Source organism: Panulirus ornatus, chromosome 15 (assembly GCF_036320965.1).
Source record: "Panulirus ornatus isolate Po-2019 chromosome 15, ASM3632096v1, whole genome shotgun sequence".
NCBI lineage: Eukaryota > Metazoa > Arthropoda > Malacostraca > Decapoda > Palinuridae > Panulirus > Panulirus ornatus.
The window spans coordinates 3,630,131-3,646,303 of NC_092238.1; the positions used below are offsets into that span (position 1 = coordinate 3,630,131).

At 41.5% G+C, this 16,173-nt stretch overlaps 1 protein-coding gene across 12 annotated transcripts in view; it reads right to left on the reverse strand.

Moving 5' to 3' along the window:
* The window catches only part of LOC139753689 (rho guanine nucleotide exchange factor 11-like), a 575,625-nt gene that overhangs the window by 498,045 nt on the left and 61,407 nt on the right, over positions 1-16,173 (reverse strand). For all 12 annotated transcript variants that reach the window (XM_071670374.1, XM_071670376.1, XM_071670381.1 and 9 more), the window contains 4 exons: positions 15,439-15,616; positions 11,822-11,933; positions 10,188-10,361; positions 8,404-8,481 (listed from right to left, as the gene is read on the reverse strand). In XM_071670374.1, the coding sequence (XP_071526475.1) occupies positions 8,404-8,481; positions 10,188-10,361; positions 11,822-11,933; positions 15,439-15,616 (542 nt within the window). The remainder of the gene's footprint in view (positions 1-8,403; positions 8,482-10,187; positions 10,362-11,821; positions 11,934-15,438; positions 15,617-16,173) is intronic.

A 16,173-nucleotide genomic window follows, 5' to 3' on the forward strand; every position in this document is an offset into this window, starting at 1 on the left:
GTGCTGGAGGAGAGGACGGTAGGGGCGAGGTATTACTTCTCGGTTCCTCAGTGGATACACGATGGTGAACTCAGCCCCCCTCTAACACGAACCAATCAACCCAACGATACAAGATGACAGTGAACACGAGCCACATTATATGTGATGAAGCATTTCTGTGTCGAATAGATTGATGGTGGATCGATGGAACAAGGCTAATGTAGACAGAGTTAATCCCAAGAACATCAAGTTCTACAGAACTACGAATGTGATGTATGAAGAGGAGATGTTTTGAGATGGAAACCCCCCACAAGCGTATTCCTCCCTACCCGCGTGCATGAACAGGTAATCCTACACATCAAGAGACAATGATCTTCCTCTCCAATCTCCACCTTCTCTTAGGATAAGGAACGTGTCCTACCTATATCCTGGGTACAGGCTGCTGGGGTCCGTTGTCCATGCCTGACAGGCAGAGTGAATCAATTTCCCTCCACCACCTCCCTGGCCACACAACAAAGCAGACGGGGGAGTGTGTCGCGCTGCTAGCTCCAGGGATGGGTGTCCAAGGCGTTTACAAGCACCGCACTGACAAACCAGGACCTCCAGCAGTCAACACGACCTGCATCTACCCTATCTGAAGGCAATGTCGGCCATACCCACACTACCTCTGCTCGGCTGACCAACAATAACGCGAAAGATCCTTAACGAAACAATCTTTTCACTCTTAAATTTATTTCGTTTTTACATCTAACCCGGAAAATATCGCCATATTCATAAACATAATAAATCTATGAGCAATATTTGGAAAGAATTTTTCTTATTAAATCTTTTTATGTTCATGATTTTTTTTTCCAGTGCCCAACTCTAATGTACATTATTGTACATTAGAGTTGGGCACTGGGTATGTCACCACACAGGAATATCTAATGCGTCACAATCCACGCCATATCTTTTCACGGTAACTCCACACTGCAGAGTTCCCACAACCCAGGAACCGCAGGAAACAATGCCCCGACGTGCGTAATGTGCCTTTAAGAGCACTAGCAACGTGTGCCTCGGGAGTCGTGCCTCGCCCCTGCAACTGTGCTCAACATTCCTGAGCTCTTGAGCAGAGGCCCAGCCCCGGCCAGGCCAGCAAGCCTCATGTACCCTCTCCTACCCTGAGTCAGTCGGCACACTCCGGGGAAGCACACACACACACACACACACACACTCAAGTTTTACTCATCAACTCCCTGGAATTTCACGAACAAATCGACACCACTCTCCTTGCACCCTCCACTCTCAGTGTGTTCACGGACGCTTCCAACGAGACACAAACTTGCAACTTTCGTATTTTTCCTCGGAAAAACTTTGCCTCTGCCTGTCCGAGGCTGCCATGCACACCGCCTTTACACATCCTAAACTATGAAAAGGAAATCCCAGGAGGGAAGAAGATGTTCCTTAAACTATGACAATGTCCTGAAAATAACGCACTGGGGGAAAAAAAAAATCCCCCTCGATTCACAAGCCCGATCCATCAACACCAGCCGGGAAAACAATGTCACCTTGCCTGGTGAGTGAGATGACGCGCGATGATAAGTGGGTTAATACGGCGGGGTGAAGGTAGGTGGTGACGGTGTGGACAACACTAAGGACACGTCACACCCCCGCCAACACCAGGGGGAGAAAATTGGATCGCCTGATGGGGTCCCGCCTTGTGTCAACTCCAGACACTCTCGGTCATACCAGGTGCTCATCCTCTCCAGGGGCTTGGCCATTCCAGGGGCTGAAGCACTCCAGGGGCTTAGCCACTCCAGGAACCTCGTGCACCCCATATGTCACACTACATACTAGAACAAACACCTTACACTGGCTACACTACATCAGCCATTGGTTAGTTCTCTGACGAGTCACCCTGGCGATACGCTCAAACACCATCAACGGCTACATCATATGAAACTTACACTTCTCATTCTCCGTACTTCACATACTCATGCCACTCCTTCTGTGTCACTTTACGGGGACAGCACACTGCACATCCGTTCCATACTCACCGTCATTAAACCAGGTTCAAGCGGTGATCAGTGCAACTAGGTTCAACCCTCCGCTCAATCCTCAACCCTCAAGGGATGGTGCAATTGGCCATCAGCCTCCACAACTTCCACACAATCGCTCTTGAGTCTAACTAAGACTCTGTTCTGATACGAACGACCATCTGTGGCCACCCACAACAAGCCGTCTGTACTGGTGATACGAACGACCATCTGTGGCAGCCCACAACAAGCCGTCTGTACTGCTTATAATTAAGTACCGACCCCCTGTGATCACCCCCAACATGCTGCCTATAATATTTTACAGCACAGTTGTGTAAAGGAGGAGTTGAATGATTCCGGCAAAACATCGTGTTCTGTGGCTGGGTAATTTACAACCTAATATAAAAAAAAAAATAGTCTTTAAAAGATGTGTGTGAGCTCAAGCGAACGTCTCCAACCTCTATATGCTCAAACATCTTTTCACGCGACCTGTTGGCTCAAGTTGTATGGATTCCAGTTGTATAAGTCTACACACGTTATAACTCCGTATCCATTGATTGGTGCGACCATGTTGTCATTTTTGTTTGAAGGGGCATTAATAACTGATCCAATATGTCCATAATCAGCTGACTCATTTGGTGCTGTCGCGCGTGTGTGTGTGTGTGTGTGTGTGTGTGTGTGTGTGAATATCTACTTGTACTGTACAGGAAAGGAGTTGTACACTGGTAAGACGTTTCAATCAAAGGGCCACTCTATATTCTGCTACCTCCACTGTGTGTGTGTGTGTGTGTGTGTGTGTGTGTGTGTGTGTGTGTGTGTGTGAATATCTACTTGTACTGTACAGGAAAGGAGTTGTACACTGGTAAGACGTTTCAATCAAAGGGCCACTCTATATTCTGCTACCTCCACTGTGTGTGTGTGTGTGTGTGTGTGTGTGTGTGTGTGTGTGTCAGAGAGAGAATGTATACGGGAGGGGGACGGGGTAGGAGGCAGGAACCAAGAACGACAAGGGTCAACTGTGGCAGCAGCAAGGTTGCACCATCACATTACTGGGTCAACTTGTAGGGCGAGGCTGCTGCTGTAATCAACTGGCCCACAACTCCCATACTCCAGCCATGCCCTCAACTTCCCCCCAACTCCTCATCACCAACCACCAGAGGCAACAATTCACTCGGTATTTACAGCATCTATCTATCTACGGGTTACCTTAAGAAAAAACCACAAATCACACGGTAGTTACAGCAGCTATTTATCAACGGGTTATCTTAAGAAAAAAACACAAATCACTCGGTATTTATAGCATCTATCTATCTACGGGTTATCTTAAGCAAAAACCACTGAGTCGTTGTCTCGGTGATGCTGACTTTGAGATACCTGGCAATTTCCCCAAAACATCTGTACTGCAATGATTTCTCCCGTCGACCGCGGTACAGCATGTACGCCACCGAAGACCACGACAAAACAGTCACAAACATGTATTACTCCTGTATTTCTGAGGCACATTTTAATACCAGATCAGTTACCCACAGCAAAGATGAACCTAATCATCATATTTATTTTTTCTTTACCCCGAGCGTGGGGCACCATCGAAACACGGGAGAAGTTCAGCGCGTCCACTATAACTCAACACCCAGCATCATCTAACGTCCACTATACCTTAACTAAATTCAACCATCCAACGCCCACTCAAACTCAACAATCCCACGTCCACCATTACTCAACATGCCCACTATAACACTCAACACTCCCATCAACAACACCTAACACGTCCACTGTACATCAACACCCCAACACGCCTAATATAACGTAACACTCAACACGCCCATTATAATTCAACGGCTCACTGTACACTCAACCCCTCCCGCTATGACTCAACACTTAACACGCCCACTGCAACTCAATATCCACAGCTACTCAGGCCACCGAGGGACACACGTCCACTATAAATAAAGACCCTTTAACCACTCTAACCAGTGAGGGACACACGCCCGCCGTAACTCAACACTCGGCCACTCAGGAAAGCGAGGGACACACATCCACTATGATTCAACACCCGCCCGCCACTCAGACCACCGTGGAACATAACTCAAGACTTAACAGAAATCAGTCGCTAACTTCACACCCTGGAAAAATGGCACAGATGAACCAACACCTAGCTAGTGCCAGCCCTGACCAACAAGTGGTTCACATCAAACCTACGATGATACGACCCTTGTGCACGACGGAACGACCCTTGACCACGACGACACGACCCTTGAGCACGTCGGAACGACCCTTGATCAAGACGATACGACCCTTGAGCACGACGGAACGACCCTTGATCACGACGATACGACCCTTGAGCACGACGGAACGACCCTTGATCAAGACGATACGACCCTTGAGCACGACGATACGACCCTTGAGCACGACGATACGACCCTTGGCTATGACGGCCTGTCCTTTCACTTGAACCTTAAAGTTCAGGTCAAAGGCCACGCCAAGAGTCGAACCGTCGCGCCCAAGTGTCGCACAGTCGTTCTCAAGGTCGTACCGTCGTGTTAAAGAGGGTTACGACACGAGAGATAATTACCATGAAGAATGAGTGGGTTAGTTGTTATGTAGGGAGGGTGGGTAGAGCCCATGACGAGGACCACCCTGGCCACCCAATACCATACCATGCTACACACACCACACTTTATCCATACACTCCACACCAACATCCCTCACTCCCTCTACAACTCGCCCACTCACCACATCGCACACACACACACACACACACACACACACACACACACACACACACGTACACACACTCCAGTGAGCGAAGAAAAGAAAAAAAATATATATTTCTTGTACTACACACACGATCATATCCAAATATGCAATGGCCTAGTTTTTCCATACTTCAGAGATTTTCATATGGTGACACGCAAACTGTATATTTCATGTGTATAAAAAGGACATACTGGCTGACATACTATTAAGTGGCAGTCTTACGTCATACAAGAAAATGTACCCAACGAACTCCGTTAACGTGCAGAATAATTACAACTTAAAAATCTTCAGTCAATATGAAGTGTATGACCTTTTAAAATGGCGCTGGGGGGGGGGGGGGTTCTGAAGAGGAGCAGCAGCAGCAGCAAAGGCAGCAGCCTAATTACTGGATCCAGATCCTCACGCCCCACCACCCACCGCCAGGCAACCTCCACTCACCAAACACCAACGTGCTCCACCTCCAACATCCGCCCACCAACCTCCACCCACCGTCCACCAGCCACCACCACCTCCGCCCACTGACCTCCACCCACCGTCCATCAGCCCCTTCCCACCGCACCCATCAAAATCCCCTAACCCCAACCACCAAACTCCACGTCCGCCGCCCATCGCCCACCAACGCCTCTATTAGCACCATCCACCGCCAACTAACCTCCAATACCTCCACTCGCCGCCCAACAGCCTCCACTACTTCCACCTACCGCCTGTCAGCCACCACTACTTCCACCCACTGCCCAACAGACTCCACGACCTCCGCCTAACGCCCAACAGTCCGCACCACCCACTGCCCAACGCTCATCAACCTCTACCAGCACACCTACCAATCTCAATTTGCTCCATCCACCACTCATCAACCAACCTTGACTAGCTAGCTCCACTTACTGCCCACCAACTTCGACTACCTACAACCACTGCCCATCAACCGCCACTAGTTCCACCCACCATTCACCACAACTAACCTCCTGTACATCAAACACTACTCTAGCACTAGGTTCCATCCACAGCCCATCAACCTCCATCCACCAACCACTATTAGCTCCACTCACCAACGTCCATGACCCTCCAACAGATCCATCAATCACCTTCCAACCTCCACTAGCTCCATCCACCAACCATCAACCTCCTCTAGCTCCACCCATCACCTATCAACCTCCCCACCCACCGCCACCATCTACCCATCAACCTTGCCTACCCCACCTCCACCACCCACCTATTAGCCTTCTCCAAGTCCACTAACCATCCATTAACCTCTTCCATATCCATTAACCACCAATCCATCTCATCCACCTCCACTACCCACCCATTAACCTCCTACATCTCCATCTCCACCCTCATCACCCACCCATAAACCTCCTCCACCAACATCCCCCACCATTAACCTCCAACTCTACCTTTCCCTTCAATCCATCAACCTCCTCCACCTCCAGTACCCACTCATTAACGTCCTCCACCTCCATGTCCAACGCCCACCCATCAAACTCCTCCATCCCATCCATCAACTTCCTCCACCACCACTACTCACCATCAACCTCCTCCATCTCCATCACCTCCTTTAATTTCACCCCCATCAATCAACCTCCTACACCTCCAACCTCACCCATCATCAACTTCCTGCACCTACCACCACTCACCATCAACCTCCTTCACATCCATTCCATCCATCAACCTCTTCCATCTCCACCCTATCTATCAAATTCCTCCAACTCCACAGCTCACCATCAATCTCCTCAACCTACCCAACACCCATCAACCTTCTACACCTTCCACACCTCAACAATTCATCTATCATTCAGATGTTTTAACTAGACTTTCTAAAAAATTTCTGATAAGTCTTTTGCTTAGTTTCTTGTTATAGCCTCAAGTTGCTCCATCACTGCATCTTTCAAAGACCAGTTAACAGCTAACATCATCAAAACTGGATGAGGAAAAAGGAAGTGCATGATCAAGTGACAACACTTGCACTCAACTTCCCAGCATCCCACTAAGCACTGTTTCATATAGAAGGTGATCATCAAAAAAGCATATATGCTGAAGACATGGGGGAAAAAAATCAAAAAAGTAAAATAAAAAATGCACCAGCAGTCATTTGTGCTGGGTGACCTAGCTTCCTAACCTCAAAACTACTCACTCAGGTTTCCTTACCAACCCTGTAAATCTCAGATTTACATGTTATCTATAAATATGTATACAAGTGTACAGTTTCAAAGGATATTATTAAAACAATGAAAAAAGTCATTTTAGAACATTACTTAATCCAGTCACACCACACACAGTACTGTCAAGGTTGGGAGGGTACTGGTAACACTGCCTCCCTTCAGAAACACCTCCTGCCTCTCTTTGGTCAACTTTCAGTGCTAAAGGACTCAGTGCCCACAAAATCACTCTCCTCGTAATCCGAAGACAGATCATTATCATCAAGCAATTCAGAATCATCTCCTTTGTCTTTAAGTCAAGCTAAGATTTGATTTGTGGCAGTATCACCAGGGAATATATTTGTGCACTAAGAGACCTAAATTTCCTTCCAAGAAAACCCAAAAGATTGTGCTGTCATTGGAATCACTGGAGGATGATTGACTGTGAGGAGAAATTATCATACACTGCCAACATGGCAGCCACCCAGGTTTCACTGGTAGCCTTGAAAAAGAGGTGTGAAACTTAAATGAACAAATTTGGGTCTAAAGCTGTTTATTTATCTATCTATATCTCTGATGCCTGGTTCCACTGTCTGGCTCATGAAAATAACCATCTACAAAAGTTAAGGGGTCAAAAAGCTTCCTAAGAAGTAAAACCAAAGAAACCAATCCCCTATATAAATCATACATTATTTTACAGTCTATCGTTTCATAAAGGATAACAAGGATACCTCTTCTCATACAAACAGCAAACTTGTAAAAAGATGGAATATGGTCACCCTATATCAAACCTATCCCAACCAAAACAATAAAAACTGCTACACGTAATGCTCAGAAATTGCTGCTATTGCCATCAAATTTTGTCAACCTCATTGACTTCACTAAATCATATCAATGACAGCATATAAAGATCAACACCTCACTAAGCCAACATCTATAAAAACCCCTTCCTATTGTCTGTCTGACAGCAACTAAACCTTTCAACAGTGGGTACTGTCTTCATGATTCATCCCAATATATCATGTGCACATATAAACAGACAGAACCAATGACTCTTCTACCCTATACTGCTCTCTAACTTATCTCTCCTTCCAAATCACCATACTCACCTAAAAAGCTCCAAAATACTGAAGTTCTGTTGCCTAAACAGAGAGGACTTTCTATACATGAATAAATTAACAATTAACAGTACTAGCACCAAAGATATTTACATTTATGCTGCAAAAATGGTTTTCACTCTAAAACTAACTTAGCAGGTACATTTGGCATCAAGTCAAAATGACTTATTTCCCCTCTCTGACATTCCATGGGTGGCTGTGTGCATTATATTTTCTGGCTGTGGTATCAACGGATACCTGGTGGATGCAAACATCAGATGTGGTTTTAAACTAAGTTAAGAATTAACAAAGCCAATTCCTCATTATGCCATTTTAGATCTTATATGGAATACCACCTGACTCTGGAGTACAGCTCATTACATAATATGAGTAATACTGATGCACTATAGCTCTTTTACTTACCTGTTAAGTTGTCTGTTTCTGATACGAGGCCAAAGATATCGCTGTTTCCTTCCTCAAACCCTTTCCGAGCTCTCTCAACTGTTGAAGAAAATTCATTTTTGAAAATGTGGATTCACATACAAATTTTTGTTCTATCATTCCACCACCTTAAACAAACATTTCTAATACTAATTACTCACAAATATTCACATTACAAAATCATAAGATATTGGTAGTAAAGTAACAAATCTACCATCAGGAAATGTGTATCTCTACCCTTTGTCTGCCTGCAAAACTATGAATGGGAATGCCAATTATGCAAAATCAATTCCCACAAAATGTGCACAGCTGTATGCACTTGATCCATCCACTGTCAATGGGAACGGAGTTAATGATAAGACACAGAAGTAAAAAAAAGTACATTTCCCTGGGTAACATATCCTTTCATGATAAAGACAAGGATAGAGTACAACTTCAAGGAGCCAGACTTAACTATTCTGGGTTATGACAGAATGTATGCAAGAATGATAGATTTCTGAATGACTTTCACACATTCTTCATAAAGGCATGTTTGAAATGCTTTCGACCTCAGTTCTAATAGTCAGGAAAAATAAAAGTATAAGTCTTCTAACAAAAACTTTACCAATTCCTTTTTCTAAGCTGGACATTAATTCTACACAATGCCAGAGGACAAGTCCCATATTGTACATGCATAACACACTATCAGTCAATTGTAAGAGTTCTTTCAAAGAAGAGTAGTTTGAGTCCCATAAATGGACATATCAAAATGTGTTAGGAGGATGATGGCTAGTTGGCTGTATAATCCTTAATTTTCTATAAGTTTGTTTACAGCACACTTTTGTGCACTGTGCTTGGGTTATCAAAATTTCAAATACATGAATCTAGGTTACATACCTAAGATGCTTAAGCTTTATCATTCTCCACATTCTGTTAATACCTAATCCATAAAATCAACTGTCTAGCTTGTCTCTACAGCTATAAGTCATGTACAGAAACCCTCATAAGTAGTAAAATCTACATATCTATCTATATCTCTGATGCCTGTTCCCTTTGGGAACCCCCTCAAGGGGGTTGCACGGCTAAAGAGTCTTCATAACTGGTGAACTCCATTCCCGCTTCTTATCCTTTAGTGCCTCACCCTGAACAGGCCACTGGCAAAGAACAACTCTATCACAGTGTTTGAAAAGGTTCCTACCAAATGTTTCTACCAACCACTTCTACCTAAAGTGTCTACCTATGTTCCTGCCTAATGTTCCAACCTACTACTTATACCTAATGCTCCAAGCTAATGCTCCTACCAACTACTTCAACCACAGGTTTCTACCTAACACTCCTGTCTTACATTTCTACCTACTACTTCTATCTAATGCTCCTACCAATTTGCCAAAATGCAGGGCTAGTGCAGAGTGCTCTACACAAGAAAATCTAGAGCTACGAAAAATGAGTTGTGTGTAAAGTGCTGTAAAATCTTATGTGTGACAATGAGAGACTGTATGTTTGTGGACTGAATGCTAGCATTCCACATGTGAGTGAAGCAGACAGAAGAGACAGCTACTTAGGTCAAAGGAGTGCAGCTTGACAAGTACTGAAGTGCTGATGCACTATGCAGCCATCACTAACCCTCCCTATAAACAGGTGGGTTGTGCCAGTAATATATATCCCTGGTCGGTGGCTGTTAACCAAATACTACCTACACAAATAATAGAAGAATCTATAGAGATAAACAGACAATTGGCAAATGACTAACAAAACATGAAATAAATGAAAAAATCTAATGTTCTTACTTTGTGCAGCATTGACTTGTGAAACTTTCCTTCTGTTGTCTTTATCATCTGGCATGATCTTGCCAAGAATGGAACTAAATCTGATATCTCGACTCCTGCCTTTGTTGTGCAGCTGTCCTATACATGCTTCTTCCACCTGCTTGGCACATGACTTATGGATATTCATTTCACAATCTGTTAAAAAAGCCAAATATGAGGAGAAACTTTAGTGACAATCATAATGACCAGCATATTGATAGTGGACTCAGAAAAAGTACAGGTGGAAAAAATTAAAATACGTCAAAACATAAAGTTAAACAAAACTAATGAATCATATAATCTTAAAAGAATAATGAATCATAAGTTAACCCAATAAGACAAAACTGTGAACCATGTGCATTTCTTTAACAGCATTATGGATGCCAGATCAAAAACAGATTAGATGGACCCTATAATAAAGAAAAAAATGCATTCTGAAGAAATTTAATCAAAATTTCCAGAACCAAAACACTACATTTACAAACAAATTACTCTTTTGCTCAGCTAAGTGCTTTCCTTCACAAGGAGAACTCCAAACAGGAGAGGTAAGTGGATAAAAAAGTATGAAGTTATCCAACAAGCAGACAGAGAAGCTCTTCCAAAAACAACATATCTTTTCCTACACGCATGGTATTATGGGATACATATAAAGCTGAAAAACCCTTTTCCACCAATAAGTAAGAGCTTTTACAGTAAATTATGTATGTAAACATAAAGAGAAATGTTACTTCCAATAATGAAAGATTAATAATTAATCAAAAACAACTACATGAAAGCACACCATCACCCATCTCCTTGTTTATAATCACTAGTAGGATATGGATTAATTGGGGTATGTCTAAAGAAAGAAAAGTAATTAATCATCAGTGCCCAACAGCCTTTCCAAATTCAAGATTGACATTTACCATGATTCAAAGAAACTTTTGAAGTCTATAACTGTGCAACAAGTTGTGAGATTCTGCAAACATTTTATGTCATGAAACTCTCCAGCGTTTGATGTAACTTCATCATAAAGGGGATACTGGACATTCCAGACCAACTATCCAAGTGGTTCCATATCAGTAAATGGTTAGGTGCACTAATTACCCCCCTTACATTTCCTTCAAGACTAAATAATGCAATTAATATGCAAGAAATGATGAAGGAATACTCCTGCTGGATAAGCTCTTCCTCAATAACAAATCTTTATACTTCATGTAAACTCTCATAATGTCAAAATAACGAAATGCCAACAAGATCTTATCTTACGAAGATTTACAAAACAAACCCTCAATCACTGCTACTAAATACAAGAAACTGTAACCTTTCTTTTTTTTTCTTACTGGTAGATGTAGTAATGAATGGTATTACATTTCATGCTCAAACCAGCAGTAAATTAGATTTATCTGTTGCCTTCACTTGCAGAATCTTCTCAGAATAAATAATTTAGAGTATGAATTTCATTGTAAAAATGTTTGCAATAGACTGTGTTTCCAAATCAAGTCAAACACCCACCTTCACCAAAAACTATTCACCCTACTTTCCTATTTGCATATATGCCTTACAGTCCTGGAAAAACTCCTCAACTACAGTACATCATTCAGCTATTACCATGAAAATCAAAGAGCAACACTCACTAGTACACTGGTAACCTTGAGGTGCAATACCCCAGATAATGAGGCCACAATGATTGCAGTATGTCACACTGTAATATGTGTGTTGATTGAAGTGGTGATCTCTGTACACTTGCTGCAGGTGACAAAAAATACAAAAACATCAGCTGAAGATGATGTAACTCAGTTAACCTATTAATCACATCTTAAAAAACTGTCCTTATATATTCATGCTGCACACACACACACACACACACACACACACACACACACACACACACACACAAACACACACACACACACACACACACACACACATTCACTCACTCACTCCCTTACACCAGAGTCCCATATCAACAGAATAATTTAGAGAAACTATCTGCTGGCAAATATTAGAAAAGCTTTAAAGAAATATTTTGTGAGCAGTCCATATCCCACATAAGGATAAAACTGGAATATGATTCTCAAGTTTGGTCACTGCATCTAATGAAGCATAAAAGTTAACAGTGAAGGTCCAGAGGAGACTTAAGAGAACTGAGTTACAGTTACTGAGCTTGAGGCTTTCAATGTATCCTCCTTGAAAGAGAGTGAAGGGTAACCTGATCTTAACCTTTAAATCTTTTAAAAAAGATTGATGAGTAAACACTTCTTCAAGAGATGCAGAGATAGAGCAACAAGAGGTCATAACATGAAATCTACCAAAAAGATGTAAGAAATATTTTCATAGTATAAGAGAGGTGAAGGAATAGAAGAAACTGACTAGACATGATTAATGCAGACGGCATTAATAAATCTAAGAAGGTGTTTGATAATTACAACTGTTCAAGAGATGGGGCCCCATGAGTGTAAAACTCCCTCCCCATACAGAACAAATAGGTAATTACAAATAAGTAATTACAGATACTCCTCTGATGGAGACAGGATTATCTTATGGAATGGGACAAAGGATATGCATCAGAAGAGCCTTTTCCATATGGGTGGATGACTGGGTGCAGGGTTCTATTCTCATGCCATTACTCTTCTTGAGCTATATGGATTACTCAACAGAAAATGTGGATTCCTAACTTAATATGCTTGCAAGTGATGCAAAGGTCTTGAGGGAAACGAAAACCAAACAGAAATGGATCAACTTACAAGGGAACCTTTAAAGACTCCAAAGCTGGTCTAATACATGGCTGATAAATTCAACCTAAGCAAATGTAAACTAACAAGGTTGTGAAAGTCTTTAGTGAAAGATGGCCTTAATATGATTATCATCTTGCCAGAAATAAACATCAGCAATGTGTGTGTGAAAAGCATTGACATTGTTTCTAACCTACAACCAGATTCCTACATTAGGAGAGCAGAAAGAAGAAAAACTGTAAGCTGGAAAATATTACAACAGCCTTCAAGTACAAGGGTAATGAGATATTTAGCAAGTTGTTCACATTCTATATAAGACCAAAACTAGAATATGCATCTCAAGTTTGGTCATTACCTCTAAAGAAACAAAAAGAGCTAACTGAGAGGGTAGACGGGAGGGCAACAAAGATGGTACCAGAATTAAAACTGCTGAATCAAAGAGTAAGGTTAGATGCCTTAAACTTGCCCATGATGGAAGGTTACTTTACCTCCTTCAAATTTTTTAACTAAACTGATAACGCAGATAGTGAAATGTTCTTAGAAAGATGTAGGGATAGGACAAATAAAGGACATAACATGAAAGAAAGCAAGATACTTGTTAAAAAAAGATGTAAGGAAGCACTTTTATCATACAAGTCACCTGGACAAATGGAATAAACTAAAGGAGGATGTGACAAATATGGACTGCATACAAGAGTTTAAAGGCCAAAACAATAAAAAAAATTCAGAAATGGAGCCCCATGAGTGTAAAACTTGCTCCCAATATAGTAAATTTACATAACGCACATTCAAAATGATGAACAAACTGTAAAGGGCTCAAAAAACTAAAGCGCTAGATTTAAAGGGACAATAATCAGCTAATCATCATCAATTCATAAACACAAGTCAAAAACCTTGTACACTATCATTATTCATGCATTATTATACCTAACACACACAGAACCTCCTAAAATTGTAACATCCACAAGCAACTAAATTATGAAAAAAAGAGGTAAACTAAGTAGGCATAGTCAACAGATGACAGTCATTGATTATATGGGAAGTTTCATCCTGCCATCACATTGGAGCAGCACCTTATGGGATCCTGGTGCCATTTCTTGGTTGTAAAAAATCAGTGAACACCATAAAAACTTCAAATTTTTCTGAAAACTGCTGGGAAAGCCCTGTTATGAAACATAAATACTAGTTGCAATCTCAGAATTTATCCTGTTATTGGAACAACAGGTTACATGGACCAATTTCTTTTTATGATATTCCAATTTTTTTTAACTTGTCCCAGGGTTAACTATCCCATCATGATGAGACACATTTTTAACCCTGGACAGCATTCAAATGGTTAATATCCCCAGGTCTCTGCTCCTCTGTGCCAATCAATACCATCTGTCTGTTCATCAGCACTAGGATTAACTGCTGTTCTCTGGGCTCTATTTCTTTCCACAGTCTCTGATGTCTGTGTAATGGATACTTCTTTTCGCTGCTTTATCTCAGGGACTCCCCAAGAAGAACCTTCCTGACCTTTATTGTTCACCCTTTCAATTACTTATATATGTGAATGCATGCTTGTCTGGATAATTATATGTCAGCTGGGTGTTACCTGGCTCTCCTGCATTTTGGTAGATCACATGTGGAAAGTTACCTTTAATAAGGTTGTACCAGTGTCAATGGATGGAAATGAGAAGACTCTTGTTGGGGAAATTTCAACTCCAAAGGAATCCATCATTTCCCTGCCACTAATTACAGCAGAGCACTGGAGTCACATGAGCCCCATAAAAGAAGTCTCAGAGGCATGCAATCAATTAATCAACATGTTGCTAATCAACTGGGAAAAGCTACTTATCTGATAACTATCTACCTCATTTCAAAGACTATTGCAGTACCTCATTAGTATCTAAGAAACCATTAACAACCTAAATTTTCATTCTATAGAACTATGAAGCCACCAAGCCCTCATCCCCCTTAGCATCTGCCAAAAATAAGAAGTCCACAGGTTCTTCCAACGTCTGGACAAAGGAATTCATATGCTTGCTGTGCTTGATGTACCCTAACCCCATCTGTTGGGGAATCTAGAAACATGAAAAAACTTTTTTACACTGTAACTGATGTGATGGGTTACTTTCCATGGTGATGTTACCATGCTTGTGGTAATTGCATGGAAAATACTCCACGTGATGACAGTCTAACTGAGGTCTCATAAGTGGTTTTGAGCATCAAATGGAAAATATTCCATCTAATGATAGTCTAACTGAGATCTTCTCATGGATATTAAGCAATTATGTTCCACGATTACCAACACTTGCAAAAATATCTTGGTTTCAATCTTTTTACGGTCATGCTGTAATATCTACTATCAAATACACTAATGTGTAACAGAAAAGTCATTAACATACACAAGATAAAAATAAGTATAATGAGAAAACTAACAAAAATTCAGTCTGGTCTGTCACTTATACCATGTATGCGTCAATAAAGATCAAAACATCTTTTACACATCCTCAATAAAGAAAATGGATTTACATTACCTTTTTACTGCCCCTGAATATTTTACTTCTTAGTGGCCGTTCTTTACTAACATACAGTGGACATCTATCAATGAGCTGGTGAGCTTGCTGACTTCGCACCCCATAATATTTCAATAGGATGGTGGCTAGACTAGATGCTGTTACAATCATTTGGTCCGTAGCATTCTTCAGGTCATCTCTGCGTATAATGCACAAGACATCAAACAATACACTATCATCACACAAAAGATTAAAAAATAACTCTGTATAAACTTATAAGTACACAGAAACATAACACTATCTATTCAATGTATATATGTGTGCATCTGTCTGTGTTACGTGTGATTTCCTACGTATACAATATTAGAAAAGGGCTATATTCTCTTGGGGCCCTATACCTAAAACAATTTAACTATAACAACAAATGTTTTTTTACTCTTTATTATCCCTACATCACAATTTCTTTACTCAGCTTGTTCCATTCAAGGATTCTAAATGCCTCCCCTCTTCCTTCTCTCCTCAAGAATGGGCCAATCCATGACTGTTTACCTCTCCCGGCAATTCAGCTCACATATTTCAAGTATAATCTGTGATGCCTTCTACTGGGCCTTTAGTATCAGAACTACCTGTATTTTGTATCAAGATGGGTGACCAAAATAGCAAGGCAAGCTTTAATACGAGTCTTATGATGTACATTTTTTCCATACCTGTACTTAAGGGAAATTCTAATATCAACCAATAACTAATCAACATCTT